Source organism: Acomys russatus, chromosome 4 (assembly GCF_903995435.1).
Source record: "Acomys russatus chromosome 4, mAcoRus1.1, whole genome shotgun sequence".
Classification (NCBI taxonomy): domain Eukaryota; kingdom Metazoa; phylum Chordata; class Mammalia; order Rodentia; family Muridae; genus Acomys; species Acomys russatus.
Window position 1 is genome coordinate 5,904,104 of NC_067140.1, and position 26,979 is coordinate 5,931,082.

At 52.8% G+C, this 26,979-nt stretch overlaps 1 protein-coding gene across 9 annotated transcripts in view; it reads left to right on the forward strand.

Annotated features, from left to right (window-relative positions):
* The window catches only part of Epb41l1 (erythrocyte membrane protein band 4.1 like 1), a 125,428-nt gene that overhangs the window by 88,354 nt on the left and 10,095 nt on the right, over window positions 1-26,979 (forward strand). For 4 of the 9 annotated variants that reach the window (XM_051143639.1, XM_051143638.1, XM_051143641.1 and 1 more), the window contains 13 exons: window positions 1,413-1,500; window positions 1,966-2,118; window positions 4,534-4,631; window positions 4,849-5,024; window positions 6,542-6,690; window positions 7,619-7,654; window positions 9,866-10,048; window positions 13,693-13,791; window positions 17,233-19,110; window positions 19,632-19,742; window positions 20,805-21,212; window positions 22,848-22,952; window positions 24,255-24,335. In XM_051143639.1, the coding sequence (XP_050999596.1) occupies window positions 1,413-1,500; window positions 1,966-2,118; window positions 4,534-4,631; window positions 4,849-5,024; window positions 6,542-6,690; window positions 7,619-7,654; window positions 9,866-10,048; window positions 13,693-13,791; window positions 17,233-19,110; window positions 19,632-19,742; window positions 20,805-21,212; window positions 22,848-22,952; window positions 24,255-24,335 (3,565 nt within the window). The remainder of the gene's footprint in view (window positions 1-1,412; window positions 1,501-1,965; window positions 2,119-4,533; window positions 4,632-4,848; window positions 5,025-6,541; window positions 6,691-7,618; window positions 7,655-9,865; window positions 10,049-13,692; window positions 13,792-17,232; window positions 19,111-19,631; window positions 19,743-20,804; window positions 21,213-22,847; window positions 22,953-24,254; window positions 24,336-26,979) is intronic. The other 5 variants (XM_051143643.1, XM_051143645.1, XM_051143640.1 and 2 more) reach the window with 4 other exon arrangements.

Sequence of the window (26,979 nt, forward strand, 5' to 3'; positions counted from 1 at the left end):
CATAACAGCACTAAGCAATTGCGACAGTGGGAGCACGGTCCGCTGCCGTTTCTCAGTGTCTGCTCTGCACAGAAATACTACTGACCTGGGATCAAAAACGATCTGTAGGGTCCTTTTAAGCTGGAAGTGCTTTGGGTTCCAGGCTCAAGGTTGTCATGGGAACATTCTAAAGGGTACAGTGCCACGCCTACAGGAAAGACTGGCGATATCTCATCCCTATGCATGGGGGTGGGTTGTGTGCCGTGGGCCACATCTGGTGAGGAAGCCCAAGACCAATGTGATGAGTTCATCTATGGGATGAGCCTGCGAGGTGTGATGGATGCTGGGGTCAAAGATAGCAAGTAAGTGTCGTCCGAGATCTGCACACCAGCGATGCTGGGTTGGCAGTGACTGCATAGAATCATACTGAGTAGGACACGGGTAGTCATGGCCACCTGGACATAGGATGAGGGTACCCTGCCTGACACCTGCCATTCATGCCTGCGCTAGATAGCAAGGTGCCCTGGGAATTTGTACAAGTCATAGTAATTCACAGAGAAACAGATCAATGTGAGCTTTCTCAGTGCCAGCAGCAATCATCGTAACTCTTGGAACTTAGAGAACATTGACATCTGGCACCCGTGAATCCCACGCAGAAGCTCCGAGGTGGACAGGGCGGAGGAAACGGAGGCCAGAGGGTGTGAGAGACAGATTTGTGTTTGAATCCCAACTCTGGAGCCACATTGCCTAGAGTTAAGGCCAGACTCTGCTCTTACTTAATAGTAACGTGCTCTTCAGCATGCTAATGAACCTCCCCCAGCACTGGCTGCCTCATCTGAGAACAACATGGGCCTCACAGACTGAGCGGCCGCATGTAGGTCAAGTGCCCCAACAGTAAGCAGCGCCGTGATGTTGTTTGTCCTGCGTGTGACCTGCAGCCTGAGCTCCCGGGCAGCCAGGGCAAAGATGGAGCTCGATTCCTGACACAACTTGAAAGGAAGGGAGTCTGAGTACATGTTTCTTAAGGGAGATTAAGTGGCGCCTGACACTAGATTGTCATCTGAGGTGGGTGATTAGGATGATTTGGGTGATTCTGGTCAACACTGTCTTCATCAGTGGTCTCCCAGCCATAAAAAGCAGGATTATAAACTTCCTACTTAAGGTGGTGGGAACTGAGCCAAAAACTCTCTCACACTCTAGCTCTTGTCTGCTTCCTGGACAAAAGAGACTGGACTTGAGTGTTTCAGGAAACGGGACTGGAGGACTGAAGTAGAGGAGCACTCAGTCCTGTCCTGAGGGCGGAGGGGAGGGCCTCTGGCAAGACTTGCCCACCTATCTTTCTGGGCTGGCCAGTTCTGGTGGTGATGCCTACAGCCAGCTGGGTGCAGCCTGGGCCTTTGCCACGTCCGCAGCCACCACTTTTTTTTCCTCAGGGGCATGACCCCCGGAGAGGCAGAGATCCACTTCCTGGAGAACGCCAAGAAACTTTCCATGTACGGAGTTGATCTGCACCATGCTAAGGTACCAGCAAGCCCTTCACCTCGGGTGCTTTCTGGGGGAGCCAGAGCCCCCCCCGCCAAAGCTGCTGTCTGGACTGCTTTGCCTCCGACTTGGAACCTTTGGGGCTCTCACCTCTCAAACCACTCTCAGACCTTTATCATTTCCCTCTTGGGTTCGGCTTCCTCACGAACCCGTTTGTGCCACCACTGGGTTGGGTACCTGTGAGAGATAGCCTGAGGCCTTAGCTTATTTTTGTCACACTAGTGTGTGGGACGTGGCCCTGCCATGAACATGTTCCTGCACGGTTGGTGAGTGGGTGGGTGACTGACAGAGCAAGCGACTGAAGGAACGAGTGGTGAACGGATGCCTGAGGGTGAGGATGACTAAATGACGGCAGGAGGGAGAGATCGGGGTGAGGGAGCAGGGTGTGACCGGCTGCCCCTGCCTGGCTCCAGAACTCCCATTCTGTGCTCTCTCCTTGTGCAGGACTCTGAGGGCATTGACATCATGCTAGGCGTCTGTGCCAACGGCCTGCTCATCTACCGGGACCGCCTGAGAATCAACCGGTTTGCGTGGCCCAAGATTCTCAAGATCTCCTACAAGAGAAGTAATTTCTACATCAAGATCCGGCCTGGGGAGGTGAGCCTGGCCCACAGTGCCCCCTCTTTCCTCACCCCTACCTACACTCAAGGGTTGACTGACCCTAATAGAGTGGGCCCCAGAAGCTGGCCTGGGTTTTTCCTACCCAGGAAACATGAACACGGTTCTGGGGCTTATGGAAGATGGGGCTCCCTCCTCCCTGCCTCTCTTAGTCTCTTTGTTGACGTTACACCCTGGACATGTGACGTCACAATTTGGTGTGTGTGTGTGTGTGTGTGTGTGTGTGTGTGTGCACGCGCGCACACACATGCGTGCACACATGTATACAGGCACACACGTGTGCAAATGTGCTGTGGTCAGTTTTCTCATTCCACCATATTGGTCCTGGGGATGGAACTCAGGTTATCAGGCAGAGTGGCAAGTGCCGTTTTTGCTGAGCCATCTTGCCAGCCTGGACATGTGCTTTCAAGCAACATGTGTGCATGTGAGCATGTATACTCATGTGTCTACTTTATGAGCCAAAATAAAATGATTACCACATGAACTCAGGCTACACAGAAAGGTCAGTACATGTCATCTGCATGCCTAGATTTGCCTGTGTGCAGTGGTCCACTGTGTCTCCACACCAGGAGCACACACACAGGCATACAAGGACACACAATATGTATGTACACAGAGGTATGCACCCACATTTCTTACTCTTTAATTGCATTCCCATCGAAAGCCCTACTGTTAGACTAACTGTGACCCACCTGGCGCTCCTCACCACTGTGCCAGCCACAGCAGCCAGTCTGTCACCTGTATCTATGTCACGTCCCTCTTATTGCTCTCCCTGCCTCTGTCCCTTAAGTCAGATCCTGCCAACCACTGCCATCTCCTGCAGACACACACCAGCCTGCCATCACTGTAACAAAATACCTGATATAGTCTGTGTATAGAGAAGAAAGGTTTGGGAGGGTTAGTCTATGTCTGATTAACCCATGGCTTTGGGCTCATGGAGAAGCAGCCCATGTAGCAGGAGGGGCCATGAGGGGCAGAGTGGCCACGCTGTGGTCAAGACACAAAGTAGATACGGAGTACAAAGACGCCACAATGTGATGGCACACCCCAGTGTCCTGAAAACTCCCGGTAGGCCCCACCACTTAAAGGCTTCTACCACCTTCCAGACGCACCACACTGGAGACTAAGTGTTTTAACACCTTCACTTTTAGGGACATTGAAGACCCTGGCTAGATCATGACCGCAGCCTTCGTGTGTCCAATGAGTAGACCTTTCTCTGACTGTTCACCCCAAGCCTGTGGTCTTATTTATTTTATTCTTGTGTGTGTGTGTGTGTGTGTCTGTGTGTGTGTGTGTGTGTGTGTGGTGTGTACATGAGTGTGTGTGTGTGGTGTGTACATGTGTGTGTGTGTGTGGTGTGTACATGAGTGTGTGTGTGTGTGGTGTGTGTGGTGTGTACATGAGTGTGTGTGTGTGGTGTGTACATGAGTGTGTGTGTGTGGTGTGTACATGAGTGTGTGTGTGGTGTGTACATGAGTGTGTGTGTGTGGTGTGTACGTGTGTGTGTGGTGTGTACATGAGTGTGTGTGTGTGTGTGGTGTGTACATGAGTGTGTGTGTGTGGTGTGTACATGTGTGTGTGTGTGGTAGTACATGAGTGTGTGTGTGTGTGGTGTGTACATGTGTGTGTGTGTGGTGTGTACATGAGTGTGTGTGTGTGTGTGTGGTGTGTACATGAGTGTGTGTGTGTGTGGTGTGTACATGAGTGTGTGTGTGGTGTGTACATGAGTGTGTGTGTGTGTGGTGTGTACATGAGTGTGTGTGTGTGTGTGTGGTGTGTACATGTGTGTGTGTGTGTGGTAGTACATGAGTGTATACATGTGTGTGGCTGTATGTGAGTGTATACATGAGTGCATATATGCACGTGTACACATATGTGTGCATGCACATGTGTGTGCAGCGGGGGGGAGGTGCAAGGTTGATGTTGGGAGTCATGTCTCATCCTCAGTTCTTCTTCCACCCATTTAGTGAGGCAGGGTCTCCCCCCACAGCCAGAGCTCACCTAGTCTAGCTAGCCCGATTGCTTTGGAACCCTCCATTTTCCCCTTCCTGGCTGTAATTGCAGACGGCCTGCCACACCCACCTGCCCTTTATGTAAGTTCTGAGGATGTGAACTGAGGTCCTCAGGCCGTGAGGCAAGCAATTCACCATGGAGCCTTCTCCCCAGCACAATTTAATTATTCTGAGACTTCCTACTCCCTAGAATCTTCTGTGCTGATCTCTCCGGTGTCTCCGGTGTCCAGCACTAGACCGGTTATAGAAAAGGGCTCGGTCCACCCCGTTAACACACATGCACAGGCGGAAGTTAAACCTGCCTGAGGAAGGGGTGCGTAGGTGGGCTGATGGCAAGTGTGGCCCAGGCCCCACCTCTAACCCACCCTTGTTGGCTTCCCAGTATGAGCAGTTTGAGAGCACCATCGGCTTCAAGCTCCCTAACCACCGCTCAGCCAAGCGCCTGTGGAAGGTCTGCATCGAGCACCACACATTCTTCCGGTGAGTCGCTTCTGGGTGGAGTGAGAGCCACAAGAGGCCACGCGGCCTGAGGGGAGCAGGAAGAGGAGTTAGCATAGCGGCAAAGTCTCCCCCTTCAGACTGTGGAGTATTGTAGTTAGCAGGACATTGGAATAAAAAGCCTGATGTGCCCATTCGACATCGGGCCTGGCAATGCAGGTTCTGATGCCTACGTCTTGTCTCCATTACCCTGTTGTAGGCTGGTGTCCCCAGAGCCCCCACCCAAGGGCTTCCTGGTGATGGGCTCTAAGTTCCGGTACAGTGGGAGGACCCAGGCACAGACACGCCAAGCCAGTGCCCTCATTGACCGGCCCGCACCTTTCTTCGAGCGTTCCTCCAGCAAGCGATACACCATGTCCCGCAGCCTTGATGGAGGTATGGCCAGACTGGAGCTGGGATGAGAGTGATCCTCAGGGGAGCTGAGGGCTGTGAATGCAGCAGCTTCCACGGAACAAACTGTGGTAGTCGTGGTGGACACTACTAAGGTTCGCACCGGACATGGTGATCCACAGGCACTACTGCTCCTGGGCAGTTCAGCTCTGTCCCACCAGGGTATGACACAACCCTCAGGACTTCACTGGGATATGATCTTGTGGGGCCCTAGGTTCTGCCATCTGAGTTTCTGGGCCTCTGTTCAAGAAGCTCTGCAGTGGATAGGTTGGCATTTTGCCAGGAGAGTGACATCACATGGTTTACATGCAGGCAAGAAGATCTGGTTGGGCCCAGGCCTTTCCTGTGTGCCCCATTCCTAAGCCAGAGCTAAACGGAACTTAGGTTAGAGGGGAGGTGGCAGCAGAGGTTAGCCCAGAGCTGGGCGAACTTGCCGGGGACAGAAGCCTGGACTCTGGGTCTGAAGACTGTGCTTCTTGTTTTGACATCCTGAAAGGACACCTATGCGACCTTTCCCTCTTGACGCCTCAACTTACCCTCTGTCAAATGGAGGCAGCAGTTCCCAGGCTAGCCCCTAACAAAGCAATGCAAATCAAGCCAGGCAGTATGCAGGAGTTGGCTCTTAACAGAGGGAAATAGCCCTGAAATTTCATCATGACAGGGAAATTGGCATCCCCTTTCCCCCCCAGAGCTGAGGACCGAACCCAGGGCCTTGCACTTGCTAGGCAAGCACTCACCACTGAGCTAAATCCCCAACCCCTGGCATCCCTTTTTAATAGAGGCTAACCCCAAGGATAATATGTGTGCTCTGGTTGGCTTCCATGAAGTTTTTGTTTTTTGAGGTTTTTGTTTTTGGTTTTGTCCCAGCTTTTTTCCTACTAAGATGTTTTGTGTTGTACCCAGGGCTTGGTGTAGGCTCTAAGCCTACCCTTCTTCTATTCAGGAAAGTATTTTACAATTGTGGCAAGAGAGATGGACATTAAGGAATCCCTTTGAACTCTTGTTAATTTACAGAGAAGATGTACTGTTTGTAAGCTTCCACTGTCGCGAGTAAAAGCTAACATCTCAATATTGCTACATAATTGATATATCAGGAAAAGGACCACAACCCAAACAGTAATGTTTGCTCATCCAGCACTGATGGAAGGCTCACTCTGGACCAGGCACTCTCCTAAGTACTTCTATACATTAGTCTGCTTGGTCCTCACCTCATCCTTCTGGCATAGATACTACTTACTGATGAGGAAGGAAATGGACTGTACGACTTATCCACTGTCACACGGTCAGGAAGGGTGAGATTGCAGATGCCGTAGGAATTAGGAAGGAGCCCAAGGCTGGGAAGCTGCTCATGACTCTCCAGCCATGGACCAGGGCAAGCAGCGGGTTGCAGCGGGGAGGAGTCACCTGGTGCCTGGTGTGGCTAAGGCAGCGGCTGGCCTGGCTTCTGACAGTGTGTGGAGACTTGCCTTATGCAGTCGCTCTGCCTCCTCTGCCCACTTTAGCGGAGTTCTCCCGCCCTGCCTCCGTCAGTGAGAATCATGATGCAGGCCCTGACGGCGACAGGCGCGTAGATGATGCTGAGTCAGGGGGACGTCCATCAGAGGCCGAAGAAGGAGAGGTTAGGACGCCCACCAAGATCAAGGAGTTGAAGGTAAGAGGCTACTGGGTTGCCATGGTACTCTTTTCTCCAGGGGACCAGGCGGGTGGCCCGAGGCTTAGCCCTGGCCTCCACATGTCCTGGCACCCTTGCTGTGGGGCACACTATGGACAGGACCTTGGCCTGGACATGCAGAGTAGGGTGGGGAGTGAAGGTGGACGTGTTGCCCCCTTTTTGTTCAGGTTCCCTGGGGCATGGGTGCTTACCTCCTGGGAGACTCAGGCATCCTCTTGCCTCCTCTCTAACTGTTGTCTGACCCTGTCTCCTGTCCTCTGAGCATGACCAGGTCACCAAAGGCCTCAGAATAGAGTATAGATGTGTTCTTTCCCACGGCCCCACCCCCACTCTGTGGACACACCCCCTCCCCAGTGTATATACATACACGCTCCCACAGGCACACACAGCCCAGCCTCACGGGCATCCACTTTCAGACCTCCACACCCCAGCCTTAGACTCACGCACAGACATGATGATAGCGTGTTCACATGCACAGGCTTGGCCACGCACACGCCAGGTGTGGCTTCCTTGGCATTGCTAAACAGTCCTTTTCTGTCATTTGGTTCTGTCACGTGGACACAGGTCCTCTAAGCATATCCTCACCGCTGCAAGCAGCAGGAAACCCCAGGCACACGTGCCTATGCACACGCGTACAAGCACACACACACACACGTGAGTGTTATTCTACCCACTTGACCCCTCCTTGGCCTTCCTGGGATAGCTACCTGCTTCCTACACTATGCCTTCCTCTGACTACCTCATTACCTTACGGGCAGCCTAGCTGCTTCCCTGGCTTGCACTGCAGTGGTGGGGCTGGGCGTGAGTGCGCAAGGCTACCTTGCTGGATCAGGCTGGTTGTGGTGTCTCTAATCTGTTTGTCCTACTGACCCTGCTGGTTCCTTTCCCTCCTGCCATATCCTACCAGCCGGAGCAGGAAACCACGCCAAGACACAAGCAGGAGGTACTGCATGGACCTGTCCCCCACTAGATAGCCGTTCGGATCCCCAGTTCAAGTGTCACCATCTCATCCTGTCCCTGGCTCGTATCCCTGGCACCACCTCCCCTCCAGCTTTGTTTGTGCTCACCTTCCACCCCCTCTTTCACTATCTTCCTTCCCACTCCACTCATGTCTTCAGCTTCCAGGTCAGATTCTAGTACCATCCATGTGCCCTACCCGCCACTCAGTGTCACTCTTTGCTGGGCCTGGAAATCTATGCTTGTCTCCTCCTCACCCCACCTCCCCCACCCGCCCTCCCCCCCACCCGCCGCCCCACTTGCATCCACCAGTACTTCCGGTCCTGCGCTTCCATTTAGCTCCTCCTTCCTCTCCCACGCTCCCCTTCCTTAGCTTCATCTCACACTGTTTGGCCACACCTCCATCTCATCTGTGTTCTTCGTATCTCTTGACAACCAGATGTGAAGGTGGGGCCCTGGGTGGGGAAGGAGGGAGGACCCTCAGCCCACATCTGGCCTGCTCAGACTCCAGTCCTTCCTCCCTCCTGAGTAGGCCGCCGACGCCTCCCTGGACACCTCCTCCTGGCTCATTCTCTCTTCTCTGCTTCCATCAGCTTCCACCTCCCACCCTCACCTTCCCTCTCACGGCGGCGTCCAGCTCTCTCCGGGTCCTTCAGTACAAGAGAGGCGGTTTCTTCTTGGGCTGCTGAAAAGCAGGCTGTAGCCAGGGCCCGGCAGTGGCACACTGAGATGTGCACTTCAGCCCAGCTCAGCTACTTAATGGGTCTTAGCAAGGCTCCTCCTCAGGCCCTGATCTCCATCTATACAACAGGGCACCCGTGTTGTAGCGTACCCGTAACTCTAGTGTACCTGCCTTATTCTTATTCAGGCCTTGACACTCACTTCCTGGTTTCTCCAAGGCCTTTTCACTCTAGGAATCCCAGGGCCCAACCACTCTGCAGCTTTTGGGAGCACAGCTTACCCACAGGGCCCGCAGTCTCATTGGGGATCATCCCGGGTCAGACCCACTTACCACTGGGGCGTGTGCTCACCCACTGGGCCAAGTCCACTGAATTTGACCTCTCAGATAGATACTTTCTGTGGTTAACTTAGCCTGGGAGGAATGCCTGAAGTCCAAGCAGGTACCTGGGGAGAAGGCAGAGGCCTCAGTGGGCCTGGCTTTCTTCCTGAGAAGATGTGAGAGCCATAGTTGAGTCCAGGGGAAGATGGTAGCCTTATCCAAGGACAAGCTTATCTTCCAGGTGGCTCCCTCAAATAGCCTTGCAGATAGGCTCTGGGCTGCCAGCCCAGTCCTTCAGTCCCAGAAACAGGCAGATGATGATCACCGTGGCGTGGACTCACGTGTCGTAGATTTACTGAGGAACCCGCCCGGGACTCTAGCTCTACTTGACTCATTCTTGTGCCAGGCCTTGAAACTCATCTCTTCCTCCTAGTCTCAGATTTCTTGTTCCCACAGGAATCTCACTTCCACCCCAGTATCCTGGTCTCTCTGACGCTATCTGACTCTTTCTACTCTTGCAGAGTGAGAGCTTAGACGGCATCTGGAAGGTTCTGGGTGGTGGAGAAGGCAGTGGCCCATGGCAAAGAGTACTACATAGCCTTTCCCTGGTCCTGAGTAAGGGAGCAGGGCCCATTTTTCTCATTGACCCAGCTTAGGTATGTCTTTATCCCAGGCCTCCATGAGCCTGAGCAGTTGGATGGGGCCTCAGAAACACCTAGACTACTAGACTGAACATACTATTGAGTACAGTGGTCTTGACCAGAGTAGGAGCCAGGATTCAAGGGGGTTCTGGGAAGCCAGCCAGCATGCCAGTGCAGCTCAGCGAACAGACCAGGGACTGCTCACCCTGGTACCCTCTGCCTGCTGTGTCTAGATCTTGCACAGGAAAGGCATCTGTGTGCCTGATTCCATCTGGGCTCAGAGCACAACGGGAGCCCACCCAGATTTGAGGGTTGAGTGGAGTCAAATTCTATGGGGTAAAGGAGGACAGAAAGGAGAGGGGATGACATCATTAGGCTGTCCTCTTTGTCAGTACACCTCTTGGGGTTCATTGTCCTTGCTTCCTTGGCTCCTTGGGCTGCTGTGAGGGAGACGGGATGGATGGTGGAGAGCGGCAGCCATGCCATCCGTCCAGCGTCTTCTTTGCCTGCTGAGAGCAGTTTACCTTACTCCTCCACCCTCTCCTCCCGTGCCTAGTTCCTGGACAAGCCGGAGGACGTCCTGTTGAAGCACCAGGCCAGCATCAATGAGCTCAAGAGAACCCTGAAGGAGCCCAACAGCAAACTCATCCACCGGGACAGAGACTGGGAGCGGGAGCGCAGGCTGCCCTCGTCGCCCGCCTCCCCCTCGCCGAAGGGAACCCCTGAGAAAGCCGGTGAGGTAGGTAGCGTGCTAAAGGCCTTGACAGGGACCTTGGGTAAAGAGCACAGGGCTGTGTGTGTGTGTGTGGGGAGGTCAAGTATATGTTTACATTTCTCCTCCACACAGTAGTGTGTCCCCATGTCGCCTATAGGATGGTGGGGCAGGGAGGCAGGTTAGACGGAGAGAGTCAAGTCCATTAACTGCTGGGTCCTAAGGACCATCCTAAAACATGAAAGACTCCAAAAACTCCTGGAGTATCTTAGTGTATTCCCCTTCAGCCAAGCAAAGAAAAATGGGGAAAGGGTGTTTGTTAGAAACACAGGGTCCAGCCAGGCCTGGTGGCACACACCTTTAATCCCAGCACTCTGGAGGCCAAGGCAGGCGGATCGCTGTGAGTTCAAGGGGTCAACTTGGTCTACAAAGTGAGTCCAGGACATCCAAGGCTACACAGAGAGACCATGTCTCAAAAAAACAAAACAAAAAAAAAAGAAACACAGGGTCCATGACCCCATGTGGAACCCACTGAATCAGTTGTTTGCCAGGAGACAGCCCTGGAAACAGCTTTTTAAACAAGTGCCCTAGGCAAGCCTCTTACATATTCAACTTTAAGAATCCTAGAAGCCCTACCCAGGAGCTAGACCCTTTGGGGCTTTCTGTGAAAGTACAGGGAGCACATGGTCTCTCCTGGAAGGATTCTCGGAGTTCACCAAAGTGCTGAGTCCACTGTAAAAGCTTGACTGCTCCTGAGGCATTCTCAGAAGGATCCCATCCCCCACCTCCACCCCCCGTGTCCTGCCCTCCAGGGTGGAATCCTGGGGGTATTTTCTCAATTGAAAAAGATGGAGATAGGATTTGGGGAAATCCCATGTTTACACTCCCAGGCTAGTATATTTAGCACTTGCTGAATCTTGGCAGGATTTACCCCAGTTTCCTTGTAGGCATCTTCTCTCTCGAGCTGTCGCTCACTGGTCACCAGACTGTGGTCTAGACTTAGGCTCCTGCCTCCGTTCTCCGTCAGCTGGGGGGCTCGGAGCTTGTTCCCTGGTCTCTCTGCGGCCCTGTTAGGTGGAGATGTTGACAGGGTGTTATAAAAGTCAGATGAGCTAATGCCTAGAGAGGGACCACAGGGCCACCGTGCTGTCTGATCTGAAACCTTGGTGTTCCTTACGGAGTCCCAGGACTCTGCCTTGCAGAGCAAAGCTGGAAGGGCCCTGGGAGCCCTCTCTGTTCAGAGGCCGCCTTTTACTGAGACCAAGAGAGACAGAGTGGCGCAGCAGGATGGCTGCGTTTGCGGTGCCCCCACATCATTTCTCTTGACATTAACTCACAGCTGACTCGAGGCAAGACCGAATCATGCACAGAGCAGGTACAGTCAGTTGTGTACGTGCCTTGGAAATCGGCGATGCAGCCATGATTTCCAAGGCACGTACACATCTGACTGAATTGGTACCTGCCGTGGGCTGAGCCCACTGGATAACAGAGGGCTTGTCTCCTGAGATGTATAAATGACACAGCTGGGATTCCATGGCTGCTAGCGTCATGCAATCAGGGATGCTCTGGGGGCAGAGAGAGAGAGAGAGAGAGAGAGAGAGAGAGAGAGAGGGCGAGTCTCTGTGCCTACCAGCAGAGGTGGCACACTTAAAACATTATGTCACCATGTTGTCATCTATACATGTATTGATTGGCATTTGTAATTACCCAGGATGGACACAGCCACCAGACGGTAGGTTGGACAAGCCGCTCCTCTGAGGTCTTCTGTCCCAGTACAACCAAGACTCAGGCTAGACCGTGGGTGTGATGTAGTGAGCTGGTATACAGCACTCTCTTCCTGATCCTTCATTCCATAGGGAAAAACTTGGCCAGAATGACTTTTCACAGTCCTGAGATGGGTCGAGTGTTGGCCTGGGTGTGGTTGAAGTGAGATGCAGAAGCTGCCCAAAGGGTGAGATGTCAGAAAGGATGGGGTAGATGAATGCTGGTGAGCTAGGGCCGGAGTTGGGGGTGTGCCCCACCTGCTGGTGACAACTGGAACTGCCCTTATTAAAGATGGAGGTTGTTCCAGTTACCTGTTCCTTAGCCCTGAAAACTGCAGTCACCACTCCTGGGAAGTATAGGAGCCAACCTTGGCACTAGGGACCATTTAGAACTGACTTTTAGGCCCCTTGGCATGTATGGGTTCTTGAAGATTTGCAAAACTTGAAGGAGCCATAGACAATGACTTGACTCTTGTCCTCAGGTGAGTGAAGTTACCTCTGCGAGCCTCATTGCAAAGTCATCTTAAAGGGGACCGGAATGTCACTCCACTGTCCCTCACTGTCCCTCGGGAAGCGTTGATAGTTAATGGAGTCACTGCTGAAGGTGACTAGAATACCTGGCCCAACACTGCTCAGTGGAGGACCCTGCGAGGGCACACAACCCAGAGCTCCCAGAACCATCTCAACGCTCGTTGGGCCCCACCCAGGCCACGGGGAGGGCAGCAGGAGCTGGAACCATTCCCACTGGGCACACCCAAGTTTTAGTTTGAAAGGCAGTGGCAGTGGTATGGGTGTGACATTCCTGAACTCACATACGTGTGTGTATTCATGTGGAAGCCAGGGGTCAACACTGAGTGTCTTCCTCCGTCACTTTCTACTTTTTAAATTATATTTTTATTTATTTGTGTGTGCATATGGTGTGCCTCTGTGTCTGTTGTGTGTCTGTGTGTACAACTTTTGAGAGTTTCTCCTTTCTCTATGTGGGCCCTGGGGAGTAAACTCAGGTTTTCAGGCTTGGCAGCAGGCACTTTCACCCACTGAGCCATCTCACCAGCCCCTCTACTTTATTTATTTATTTATTTATTTATTTATTTATTTATTTATTTATTTTGAGACAAGCCTCTCACTGAACTTGGAGCTCACTGATACAGCTAGTCTGGCCCGCCAATGAGCTCCGGGGATCCACCGGTCCCCCCATCACCAGATCTGAGACTACAGATGTGAATTGCAACACCGGGCTTTTCTCACAGGTGCTGAGGATCTGAACCCAAACCCTCATGCCTGTACACGAATTTTTACTAATAATGGCATCTCCTCAGCTACTCAAAGGCAACTTTTAAAAGATATGGCTGTGGGCTGGAGAGATAGCTCAGTGGGTAAGAGCACTGGCTGCTCTTCCAGAGGTCCTGAGTTCAATTCCCGGCAACCACATGGTGGCTCACAGCCATCTATAATGAGATCTGGTGCCCTCTTCTGGCGTGTTGCCATGCATGCCAGCACAGCAATGTATAAATAATAAATAAATAAATCCTTTTAAAAAAAAAAAGATATGGCTGTGACCCCAGCTACAGGTTCAAATCATAATCCAAGCTCCTGACATCCCGGGAAGGCTTGAAGTCATAGTCTAAGTGGTGGGATTCGAAACTCCCTCGGAATGTTCGTGGCCATGAAGGACAGGCCAGAAGCCACAGGTTGCCTTTCAGCTGACTACAGCTGTCCCTGTCTCCCCCTTCGAGTGGCTTCTTCCTGACTGAATATACAACCTAACACAATCACGTGGAGCTTGCAAAGCTGGACTATTTACAGACTCTGTGTCTCTCCTGCTCTCTCTCTCTCTCCCCTCCTTTTGTGTTTCTTCTTTCCTTTCTCCCTCTCCACCTTTCCTCTGGCCCTGGGCCTCCCCTGCAGGCCCAGAGGACCCAGGACCCTTCTCAGCAGGACTTGGTACCCGGAACAGCAGCAGGCTTGGAAGTGTTCACTCAGAAAAGCCTCGCAGCATCTCCTGAGGTTACTGTCTTTACTTTCCCACACCCCTTCCTCCTGGTCCTCCAGCCCATCCCTGTCTACCCAGGAGGATCTTAAGAAATCCCTTTCCCTAGGTGAGGGGAGTAGACCAGATTCTGCCATGGAGATGAGAGCAGAGGTGATTATGTTGTCCCCGTGCTGTAAATGGCAAGTGTCCCCATCGCAGGGATCCATGAAGGGCCAGCCTCTCTCTCATCTGTTACTTACCAGGAAGGACGGATTGCAGCTATGCCCAGAAGTTAGAACAACTAATTGCCCCTAGTTCCAACGGAGGCAAAAACAGGATCCTCTCTAGAGGCAGGCTCTGACCTTGAGTTTGGGATTAGGTGTCCTGGCCTGTGAACGTGTCCTGGCCTGCAATCTCATCTCTGTTTAGAAGCCTAACTGTAGTCTGTGGGTTAGGACATGGTATTACATCCTCCCTCCCTCCAGCTGTCTACACCCATCTGAGACATTGGTCTGAGTCTCCAGGAAGGCAAAAGTGGATGTCTTCCTTCCAAGAGCATCCCTGAGGTTATAGAGAGGCAAGCCTTCTAAGTGAGGGGGTGTTGTTTCTGAGTCCAGAAGAGCATCAAGTCAAGGGTTCTTGGGGTCTCCCATGGCCCCATGTGGATGGAATCCCCACATCCCCCTCTTGCTGAGATTTCACAGTCTGTGGGAGCTGGGAGTCAGCTCACAGGGAAGCATCTTCCATGTAGCCTCTGTGCCCCGCCTGTTGGTGTGGCTTGTGAGGCTATAGACCTTTCACATCCCATGGAGAAAGCTTCTGTAGCTGTGCGACTTATGCTGTGAGTGTAGGAGGGGCATGCGAGCAAGCTCCAGACAAGGGAAAATACAAACCACAGCTCGCCTTGGAGTCTTCCTCCATGTAAAAATAAAAACGAACCTATCAGTGTTCTCTCCTAAGAGCAGGGAGACAGGAGTCGGCAGCATCCCAGTGTAGGGGAAATGGAGCTGTCCTGGTATCTGGAGATGGTTTTAGGAACAAGGACAGTGCCTGTGTGGGGAGTGAGCCAGGTGTGCACTTTTCATCAGCTACCTGTCACATCAGTCTTTCTGTTTCATCTACAGTCAACAGGATCATTCGTTCCTTTCTGCCTTCCTGTCCCTCCCCCTTCCCCTCCATCCATCTTGCCCCTCCTTCCACAAGCTCTTTCCTTGTGGCGCGGGCTGGACTCAAATCTGTGATCCTCCTGCTTTGGCCTCTCAAGTGCTAGGCATATAGTTTTCTTCAAATTGACTGAAGTCTGTCTTGATCAGGGGTTCCTCTTACCACCTGGTGGCCATGGACCTGCACTGCAGCCTCCCTGAGGCCACCCCTAGGGGGAGGTTGAACACCTCCCCTCTGCACCTCTTCCAACAATTTCTCCCAGGAGGTGGGTTCTAGAGAACCCCCTTCCTGGACCACTTCCGTCTGACCCCAAATGTAATCAAGGGCTTCAGGTGTGGCCTGAACAGCCAGGAACCAGCAGAGCCTTGTCTGACATAAAGCAGAGCTGTCCCCTTCTCCCAATCCTGTGGCTGGACAGCAGGGGCAGCTCAGTCAGATGGCAGGAGGCACTCTAAGCAAGGCACTGAGGAACCAGGGGCCCAGGAGAGAGAACAGCATGCGCAAGACCTTTCTGTGGATACCCTAATGCTGCCTCATCTTGTGACTCAGGCCAGATGTGGCTTTCCCAGTGCAGTGGTGCCAGCCAAGTTGTTCCATACGATCCTTTAACTGTTGCTTTTTAACAGCAGAGCCCTTGTTTCTTCCCTCATCACTACTGTGTGATCATGTGCAAATCCCCTTATTGGGAGCCTTGGTTTCCCCCTCTGAAACAAAGTTGCCAATTGGAGTAAATTTAATTATGTCGATGAGGCAACCCCCTCTCCCCCAACCCCCCCCCCCCCACTGCCTGGCATCTAATAACTAAACATTACCATGCATTTCCTTTCTCTGGAATCTTTCCAGTCTGTGCCAGTTTCCACCCCACACACTATTTATTGCTCAGCTAGCCTATTTGCTACTTGCAGTTGGAGTGGGAATATTCTAGAAGGGGCCTTGTTGACCAACTTTGACAGAAGCTGAAATGGAGGCAGCTGACAGAACTTGCTTCTCAAGGAGATGGGAAAGGTCCTTACCTCTGCAGGCTGCCAGAACACCTCTGAAGTTTCAGGTGTACTTACCTGAAACAGCATCTCAGAAAGCTGTACCAGACTGCCTATGGACCTCCCCTTCCTTTAATCTCTTTCCTATTGGCAAGATTCTCTTAATGAGGTCAGATTCCCTGACCTGGGAAAAGTGGTTTGCAGGTTTCCCTGGATCCTTTCAGCTCCTTCAGATCTTATGGGCTTGGCAGACTCGTCACCAAGTCACAGCCTGAGAGGGGGCCCTGTTTCTGGGAGGAGCCTCCGGCACGCCTCACCCTGGAGGTAGTCTTGGGAGCGTGGGAAGGCTAAAGGTCAAAGAACTCCAAATCAGGTCTTGGGTTCTAGGTTCCGGGACTAGGTGGTCCGGTCGCTCTCCTCCCCTAGGCCTAGACTTGGAGGTTGATTTCCGCATCTGCATCTTGAAGGCATTGAGTGAAGACCGTGACATGGAAGGCTCTTTCGGCCGTGGGGCCGTGCAGGGCCGCAACTTCCCCCAGGGCTGCTCAGTGTCTCTATTATGCGTTTATTGGATGGACTTCCTATGAGCTCTTGTCGGGAAAAAGCATTCTCTGGTCCCAAGAGTAAAATGCCAATGTTTAAGGCTTTGGTGATGATTCATTGCGTCAAAGCTGGTGGGAACGGCTAGAGGACGATTCTGTAAAGTTAGACACGGTCACGCTCTGTCCCTTTGGCTCTAGGATGCTGTGGTCTGTGGTCCTTTTCTTCTGTGGTGTGATCTGGTCAGTTCTTTTCTACTTTTCATGGGTTTTTGTTCGAATTCTCTAAGGATTGGTCTTAAAGTCATTTCTTTGAACCCCAGAATGTTCAAGCTGTTTCAGCCATTGCTCCAACCGGTACCTTCTCCAGACCTCAGTTTTCCCTGGAAGGGGATGACTCTTGATGTCTTTGGGGCTCTTTCAGCTCAATATCCAGAGATTCCTTGTGGTGTGAGTGCCTTCGCCTCCCCCAGTGGGAAGTATTCAGTTACGAGCGGAAGAGGCCTGGTCCATGTCGGTCTCCCATTTCCCATTGCTCCTGAGGGGGGAGCCTGAGACCCCATCCCACTTTAACAAGTCGGATCAGTAGTTGAAGAGTCTTAATGGGATGGAGAACTTTGATAGTGATGGTAGGCTTTGTCACTCCTTTCGGTGCCTGGCCAGTTCCAGGGTCACATAGTCCTAGTGTCAAACCCTTTGGTGGTAGATTGGTCCCTTCTTACAGAGGGAAGAGGCCATGCCTTCATGTGCTTGCTGTTTCATGTTAACTCTTCTTGCTCCAATTGAAACACAGGGCTCAGAGCATTGGGTATTTGTAGAAAGAGTGTACACTAGGCCAGAAGAACTTGCCCTCCTAACAGTGGCCCCCGCACCACGGGAAGAAAGTGAGGCACGCCTCGCTGAGATCCTTGCTGATGGCAGACTCTCCAAGGTAGACATTCTGGTGGACAAGTTCAAAGTTGAAGTGGCCACAGAAGACTCAGTGGGAGCCAGAAGAGCGAGCACTCAACAGCGAGGGGAAGTGATTGCAAGTCCAGAAGACTCAGAGACGAGAGAGGAAGGCCCATGCGTCGAGGGGCGTCCCGGAGAGGCTACTCAAGCCGCAGGATTCCCATCAGCAGACAAGCTTCTCGAGGGCTCCAAGCTCAAGACTAGGAACCACCGCATCCCAGATGGCCAACTAGAGAGCCAAGTAGAGCTGAGCAAGGGGCTGGAGGGGCTCCAGACGTGGGGAAGCCCTGTAGCCGCGGAGCTTGGGCCAGTGTGGGGAGAGGGTCTTTCTCCTGCATCAGACAAAGGAGGACTCCAGTCCTTCCTGTTGGATCCAGCCCAAACAGAAGCCAGAGCTGACTCAAGCGATGAGACGGACACCTCCTTCGCAGAGAGAAGCTTCTATCTAAACTATGGAGAGAGAGGCCCTGAAGACCAAGTCTTGCCCCCAGCCACAGAGGACAGAGAAGAGCACCCGGATGCCCCTCCTGGAGACGGGAGCTGGCTGGAGCTGGCAGGAGAGCGTTCAGGGCACTGGGAGTGGAAGTCCTCAGCCCCAAAGGGTCCTGCCCCAAGTTCCAGCCAGAATAAAGATGAAGCCCATATGGCTTCCTCAGAGAAAGAAGTCTGGCCCCCCAGGGACCATGGGAGACCTGGTGACCTGCAGGGAGCTGCTGTGGGGCAGACTTTTGCAGAGGGCTGGGAAGAAGCACAACAAAGGCTGGAAGGAGAGCTGACCTACCCAATGGCCAGGGTAGCTGAAGACGAGGAGGCCCCAACGAGTATAGATTGTATGGGCAAGACTGAGAAAAGTCCTCCAGCGAGATGGAAGACGCACCCGCCTGGTGGAGGAGGAGTGGTGCACCTTGATGCCCAGGCCTGTGCCCTTCTGAGGAGCATCCCTCCTCGTGTTAGGAAGCCAGCTAGGCCAGACCAAGGCAGTTTCCTGCCCAAAGATAAAGGAGCCTTAGAGCCTGAGACAGACAGAGAGGCAGTCACCCAACTGCCAGCCTCCTCTGGTCACACTGTGGAGGACACTTCTCTAAGCCCAGTCCCTCCTGGGTCAGGGGAGCCTTCGGAGTTCAGGGATCCCTTTGGGGATCAATTCCCTGTGGTTCTGAGATACATCCATCTTCCTGAAGAGACCCCGGAGCCCAAGGACACGCGAGGCCAACGCAAGCCACCTCCAGTTGCCAGCAAGAAGCCCAGAGTTGTCCCTGAAGGAACTGAGGGGCCTGCACTCCTGGGGTCGGTGTTTCCTCCAGGAAAGCCAAAGGAGACTTCACACCAGGATAGGGACCAAGGGGGTCCCCAGGAAGATATTAGCAAGACCTCAGTGGCTAACAAAATTCGGATATTTGAGACCCATGGAGCTGAGCCTTGCCGAACCAGTCAGGGTGAACTGAGGGCCTTTCCACACGAGCCACCTCCGCCTCCAGAAGCTTCCCCAGGACAGATAGAACAACAGCAGCGGAATAAACTTCTAGACATGGGTTTTGTCCAACTCCAGCCACCTGGGGACTTGGCCAGCCCTAAAAGTCCCCATTCATCCGTCATGCCTCTGGCTGCCCAGCACTACGGGGAGGACACCTCTGCTCCCTCCCACCAGGAGAGATGCACAGAACCAGAGCTCCTGTCCCCCGATTCAGGCTGTGAAACCACGCTGGAGGAAGCTACTGGGGTAACTGGCCATGCGAGCCTCCCCCCCTGCTCCCACCACGCCCCCATGCGTGGAGGCTGACCGCATGCTCCGTAGCTTCTTAGAAGCATGCTCCGGCGGCCCCTCATCATTCCTGCAATGGTGCTGCTTGTTCATCCCTAGAAGGTCTTCTCCTACGTGGTCCTGAGATAACCCAGGCTGAAAGATGAGGGCCATCTGCTAAGCCCTTGTTAGCTTGTTAGATTCCCCAGCCTTTGCTGTGACCTTGTGTCTGGGGTGGGGGGTGGGGGGGGTCACACAGTGGCCGCAGAGAAGGTTGCTGCCACCAGCAGCAGATTACATTCTTGCTTTGCCTTGCTCCTCCCACCTGCTAGACTCCTCCCTGGTTTGCTTGGCTTATCCAGTGGTCTTTCTAATATCCTCTCCCGTCCCTGGTGTCCTATCTGGTGGAAGCTGACAGTCCAGAAGTTTCCTCCACTCTGCTTCCTCCCTCTCCAGCTTCTTTCCGCCTCCTTAAAGACTAACTGTCTTCTCTAATCCAGAACAAATCCGGAGATGCGGCCAGGGAAGAGAAGAGCTTCTTCAGCCGCTTAGCGCTGCATACCCCTGGGAAGGGGGGGCATCTGAGATTCGCCAGCCCTCTGGGCTCTCAGGTCTCTGCAGTCCCTCTGTGCCCCGATGACCTGGTCATCTTCTTTGGGATGCATTACTCCCCAGATCGCCACCTGCTCTAGTAGCAACCCCCCCCACCCCCTGCCCACCCCCCCCCCCATGGCTGTTCTCACTCTACCTCTTCTGGAATGTGTTCCTCACACCTCTCAACCTTCCAGAACCTGGCGCCCCTTGGAGGCTGGTTAACAAGTGAATCTCTGAGTTTTTTCAGAATAGTGTGTGGGTGTTAACATTGGTCTAAAAAAGCAAAACAAACAAACGAAAAGGCACAAACTAAGCACCCCTGCAAAAAAAAAAAAAGTAATGCACGTGTGGTATTTAACCCCTGACAGGCCAGTTGAGAGGTATGTATTTAGGACAAAATTTGCTGGTGCTCCTCCTTGGACGTTCCCTTGGCCTGCTGTTGTCACTTACACTGATGGGGCCAGATCTTCCTCTCCATGGTTGCTATAGAGTTCAAGGTGGCGCTGGTGTGGCTCCCAGGAAATTGGAGTCCAGAGTGCCTGGACCAGTCAGTATTTCTCTTCCTCCTGGTTGATGCTGCCCCTCCCCGAGAGACTCAGTGCAATTGACAGGCTGCTGGCTTCCTCCGTATTCCTCAAGCTCCCTCTCCCAGGTTCCCCTGGCTCCTTGGCGTCCTTCCTCAGTTTGCCTCTCTATGCCGCCTGCACGGATGGGCCTGTGGCAGGCCTCCATCCCTGCCTTTTCGCACAGTGCTGCTTCTAATAGGCTTTCGGGTCCTGGCCTTGGAGGGGCCTCCTGTCCAGAACTCACTGGAAGGATGTTAGCTTTGTACTTGCTTTGCCCTTCATGTGAGACCCTCCAAAGGAGCATCCCCCCCCTCCCCGAGAAGTTCTTGTTTCATTTTGTTTTGTGTTAGATGCTAAGGAAACCTTTCCGTGCCGTGTTTTTTTCTTTCATTTCCTGACCTGTTCTTCCATTTGGGAGCATCGTCGCGACCTTGAGATTTCCTTTGACATTTACCATCTTGACCTCTCTCTCCCTATCCCAACCCCCACCCCCTGATTTTTATCTGGCCATAGAGAGCAGGGCTGAGGGAGGGCTCGGAGGAGAAAGTCAAGCCACCACGTCCGCGTGCCCCAGAGAGTGACACGGGAGACGAGGACCAGGACCAGGAGAGAGACGCAGTGTTCTTGAAGGACAACCACCTGGCCATTGAACGCAAATGCTCCAGCATAACAGTCAGCTCCACGTCCAGCCTGGAGGCTGAGGTGGACTTCACAGTTATTGGCGACTACCATGGGGGCGCCTTTGAAGACTTCTCCCGAAGCCTCCCCGAGCTGGATCGTGATAAAAGTGACTCTGAGACAGAGGGCCTGGTGTTCTCCCGGGACCTCAAGGGGCCCTCCAGCCAAGAGGATGAGTCGGGGGGCATCGAGGACAGCCCCGATCGAGGGGCCTGCTCCACTCCAGAAATGCCCCAGTTTGAGGTACAGTGGAGCTTCATGGAGGTCCGGTCTAACAGGCACTGCATGTTCAGAGGGCCCTGGGCCACGCGTAAGAAGAGCGGCCATCAGCTGCAGCCGGAAGCCCTGTCTGGCGTTGCATGACTTACCCCTCTTAGACCAGCATGGCTCCGCAACCGCATGTTTGCTGTGTCGGGTCACCCCTAACACGTGCTCCGTGGTGTTTTAACCCTGTGACCCCATCGCTTGTTGAGGTCAAGTGATGCCAGCCTTACCGAGTCCTTGGTCTCCCCCGCCCGTGTTGCATGGCACCTGCAGACAGCATGTGTCTCTGGACTCTTGAGTCTTCCACCGCTGGCCTGAAACCTGCGTGGTTTTTCCTGATGCAGGCCAAGGCTCATTTTACCAGGGCCTGCAGAAGAGGCAATTATTTGCACTTGTCAGGTCCTGAGACCTTGGGGTGGCAGTGGACACTCCAGAAGGGAAGACATAGCCCCTTGGGGGATGATGCAGGGCCAGCATCCAGTCTCCTCTGCCTTGTGCCCGGCTCCCATTTGACAGAGCTGCAGAGAGGATTCTCAGAAACTCACCCTTGCTCTTGGCCTCTAACTGGCCCCTCCCCTCCCCCAGGCAGTGAACACAGCTTATTTTTCCTGGACTCTTACTCTATGCCGTTCCCTCTGGGTACAAGGCTTGCCCTCCCTTTCCAGGCTTTTCTGGTCACCTGGTTGACAGTACTGTCCCCACCACATTCCCGCCCCACCCTGCCACGCTCTGGCTCTACCATCCCCCAGGCACAACTCAGGACAGTGGCTTGTGGCTCTGCCCTCCTCCCATCAGGTGGCAGCTGTTCTAAGGCCCAGGCAGGCACGCTCAGCACCAATGGAGGGGTAATTGAATGAGCTGCTAGATCACAGGGTTCTAGAAGAATCTCTCCCTTCCCCCTCTCCCCTCCAACTCATGACAAGCTAGAGGCCGTTTATCAAGCCTGAAGTGTTTGTAGCCGTGAACTAGGCCTGACAGGGGACTCAAAAGAAACCAATCGTTTAGCTTGGGACTCCAGCAGTTTGTCAGCTGGTGGCCTTGGGCCACCTCTGGCCAACTGATGTGTTTTCTCTGGCTTTAATTTAAACCCCAAGACACTGTATTTTCTTACATCATAAACAAACAAACAAACAAACAAACAAACCCATGTGGCTATGATAAAAGGCAAACTGAGCAGACTCCCACCTGCTCTCCGTTCTCCCCACCCGCCACCACCCCCCACCTGTTCCCGTCTGCTGCCCTGGCCCCTGGATACGTCGTGTGTTTTTCTTACTCTGAGCGGCAGTCTCCGTGAAGTGGCCAAAACGCGTAGGTGATGGTGTGTGTAGGGCAAGCATTGAGCATCAAGTTTAACCATCCCTTTAGTACAGCCTTACAATACACGTAGCCCCTGGGGCATAGGGTCAGGCCCACTCCGTGCCCTGCCGGTGGTGGCTCTGGCTCTTCCTTTGTGCCATTTCTCAGTGACGCGGTAAATCCTGTCTTCATACGTCTCCCGAAACTTGAGGAACCGTGGGCGTGGAAGAGAGCTTAGCCCTCTGCATCCCAGTTGTCTGTGAACAGGAGTTGCATCTAGGTTTGAGTTTTCAAGTGTTCCTTTCGTGTCCTTTACAGTCCGTGAAAGCAGAAACCATGACCGTCAGCAGTCTGGCGATCAGAAAGAAGATCGAGCCAGAGGCCATGCTGCAGAGCAGAGTCTGCGCCGCAGACAGCACCCAGGTAACCTGTGCCTCCCTGGTGGCCTGACGCTGGCTTTGGGCATTTGAGGGTAGGGTCAGCTTTTCCCTTCCCTGATCCTCCCTGAGGTCTGAGGTGGGATGAGGAAAGACCGTACTTCTTAAAGCCCAAGTTCCCCCATCTGTAAATGGGGGTGACCCTGCCTCCTGCACCCACCTTGGAGTGTTCGGTGTTCATGGCTAGCAGATCAGGGCCACGCCTTTCAGGCTGCTTGACTGGTATGGGGGGGAGGTTCTCCCCAAGGTGGCTTTGGAAGAGAGAAGGAGAAATCTCAGTCACTGTTTGGCCAGAACCACTCCCCTGGGTCATTTTTTATGCATGGAGGTTCCACATTAGATTGGCAAGATGAACAAACCAAGCTCAAATGACTAAAGAGTGTTTGTGTTGCTGAGGCGACGCTCACTTGCACCCTGGAGTAAGCTGGTCTGTCTGGACACGCGGCTTGATACATATGTCCCGCATGCCCTCTGTGAGTCGTCAACATTGAAATGTATAGGTCTGGGTTTATGGGCCAGAGCGATTGCCCCTTGGTTCTTCTTGCCCAGAGGGCTACAGTGTTCAGTCCCTGCGCCAGTGGCTGTTGTGTCTCAGCTGTCAAAGGGACTGAGCAGATTGACTGGTCAGTGGTGGAGCCTTTACCCTAAGTTCCACCCTGCCTCCCGGGCACAAACAACCTGCAATATGACATAAAGTAACACGGACAAATGTAATTTCCAGAAGAATTTTCTCCTACTCTTACAGTGTGCCAAGTAATGACTACGCAGCTGCTTAGTGCCACTACAGAATCTAGAGCTGGGTCACCTCGGACAGGTCACTGCCTTCTCTGACTTGCTTTGTTTTCTGGGAGGCAGAGACAGGTGGATCTCTGTGAGTTCAAGGCCAGCCTGGTCTACAGAGCTAATTCCAGGACAGCCAGGACAGGACAGGACAGGACAGGAAACCCTGTCTCAAAAAATTAAAAATTAAAAAATTAAAAAACAACAACAAAAAACCCACAAACCTAACAAACATGACATCAAGGGTAACCTCCTGTGGACTGCTAAATCAAACCATAGGTAGAATTCATCAACTTGTAGGGTTGCTCTTTCTTTGTCCAATAGAGCGTTTGAAAGGGAGTCTTTGAAGAGCCTTGGGGCCCCTCTGCAATGCTATGTGATCACCCTCGGTGCGTGCCCACTCACAAAGCCTGTCTCTTTGTAACTGGGAATGCTACCAGCCAGGTGACAGATGCTGCAGGTATGTGTAGTCCTGTCATCTCTAATGCCCTCCTCCTCTGCCTCACAGGTTGATGGGGGTACCCCAGTGGGAAAAGACTTCATGATGACTCCCCCCTGCATCACCACAGAGACCATCTCCACCACCATGGTAAGTGGAACCCAGGAATCTCCCCTCTCTGACCTGCCCCTCACTCCCTCCCAACAGCCAGAACTTGGCAGCTGCTTTAGGAAGCCCTCAACTGCCGCCCTGGCAGGGAGACAGGCAGCCTGATTCCTGTTGTCTAGTGCATATTGTCAGTCTTTGGTTTTCCAAATTGAATAATGTGGGAGTGGAATTCCTGGCTCTGTTATCTGGGCGTCCCAGGCATGCAGCAGGAGAGACAGGGTCGAATCGCCTGATGCTTGGCATGCCGGAATCTTACAATTCCAGGTGAATCTTACCTGCAGGTAAGATGACCTGCCTGAAGGCCTCCATCCTACCCCTAGTCTTCAGCCAGCAAACCCAAACTGCAATGTCGCAGCCACTTTCTCACCATGGCCAGTAGATGGCAGCAATGAGCCTGGATTGGAAACTCAGGGGTGTTTTGTTTTGTTTTGTTTTTGTTTTGTTTTAAGATATCTTCTAAAGGACTTTGTGGATTTTGTTATTCATTTGCTGTCTGACCAGTAAAGAAAAGTCCTTGGCCCTCAAGTGTCCTTGTCTGTAAAATAGGGGTCACCCCCATTCTGTGTGGCTGGCTCGCAGCTTCTTACGAGACTCTAGAGCAGTGGTTCTCACCCTTCCTAATGCTGTGACCCTTTAATACAGTTCCTCGTTTTATGGTGACCCCCACCATAAAACGATTTCTTTGCTACTGTTGTGAATCATAATGTAAAGAGCTGATACGCAGGATATCTGATATGTGACCTCCGTGGGGTCATAACCCACAAGTTGAGAACCACTGCTCTGGAGCCTTTAACAACAAAATAGGAGTCAACATTCTGAACATAGGTTATCACGTCAGGTAGTTTCCTAAGAAATTTGACCTTTGGGCTGTGAACTACGGTTACCCACTTTCTTTCTTCTACATCCTTTACAAATGAGAAAACCTAAGTTCAGGAGGATAAAGGGAGGAACCCAAGGTCACATGACCACGGTGACACCAGAAGTTCCACTTTCATTGTCAGTCTGTCTGCTCTGCCCCTGTCCTGACCTGTGTAAACCTCAGCTCTATGGGTCTGGGGCTACAGACCACAGCAATGCCTGATTCAGATACTCCTTGAGGTATTGAGAGTCGTTTTTGAATGGCTTCCCTTGTGTAACCACTGACCTGTGCCTGAGAAGATCGCTCCATTAGGTCAGATTCCTCAGAGGTGGGTGCTAAGTAACCTGACTGTGGGGTCAGTAAACCTAAACCAGTCCCGGGTGGCACATTTCCCTGGTCACTCGGTTCTTTCTCTCGCTCCAAATTATTACTCTGAGGCACTGAGATACTTGTGAGGCTAAATTTAACTTTGTCTTTATGGTGAGTAGATAGTCATTTCATTCATGTCCTCATTCATCCATTCATCCATCCATTCGTTCCGAAAACATTGATGAGTCTGTGTCTGCCTAGCGCAGGGATACAGAGCTGCAGAAGCCACTAGGATTTGTTTGTTCAGTTGTCATCACGAGTGCCTGTCATGTGTGTAGCTCTTGGGCACACAGTGATGAGCAAGGCCCGGCCTTATCACTTCCTGGACGGATGACCTTGGGCAAGTCACCCGAACTTCCCTAAACTTTCATTTCCACATCTGTAAAGTGGGGTGGGAGCAATGCAGTACATGCCTCAAAGGGTTCCTGTGAGCATGAGCAAGTGTCCTGTGCCAAGTGCCCCGCCCCCACCCCCAAACAGTGCCTGGCCTAGTGTCTCCAGATGTCAGCTACTGCTGTCTCTTCCCTGCCCTCATGGACTAGTGTGACCAAGTTATCCTAGGGAACCATTGGGAGGAAGCTATGAGTGACACTCCTGCTAGGAGCATCTGGGGAAGGTGTCACCTAGGCAGGGACAATGGAGCTGTAAGTAAAGGATGGGCTGAGGTGTGGTCGCAGGCGAAAGCTTCTAGGTGGTGAGAGAGAGCAGGTGTAAGGGCAGGAATGTCAAGAAGCACATCTGGCTGGCAGATGTGTACAGGAAGAAGAGGGGGAGGAGGAGACAGCTGCAAGGAAGGGCCGAACCAGAGCTCCAAGTGTTCTGGTGCCATGTAGGATGACTTCAACTTCATTCCAGAGACAGCGGGGGTGGGGAGTGGGGAGGGGGGCGGCTCTTAAAGCAGAAACACGCCGTCAACTATGTGTGTCTGCTAACTTACCAGCTGTTGTGCAGTGTGGCCTGCAACAAAGACCCCCTCCCCCCTTGCTCTCCTCCTCCTGCCTTCCTTTAATAAATATTTATTGAACACCCACAATGTGTGAAGTGCTGTGAATCTGGCACTGGAGGAAACAGAGTCTCTAGCTCTGGGGCCCACATGAGGACAGAAAGAGAAGGTGGGGACCTGTCTAAAGGGCCGGTATCTAGCGAGGCACTGTCAGGGTTCAAGTAGGTAGATGCGGCAGAGAGCTGGGGCCTAGGACGTACTAGACCGGGGAAAGTACAGTATTTGGTCACTGGTAGGATATGCAGGAGACAGAACAGACAGGCTGAGGACAGTGTTTACTGGCCAATGGTTCGTACACAGTGTCATACCTGGTGCCTGTGACAAAGGCATATTCCTTACCCTGCTCCAAAACGCCTAATTCAGAAGCCCCAGGAAGCCTGGCAGTCTGTGTTCAC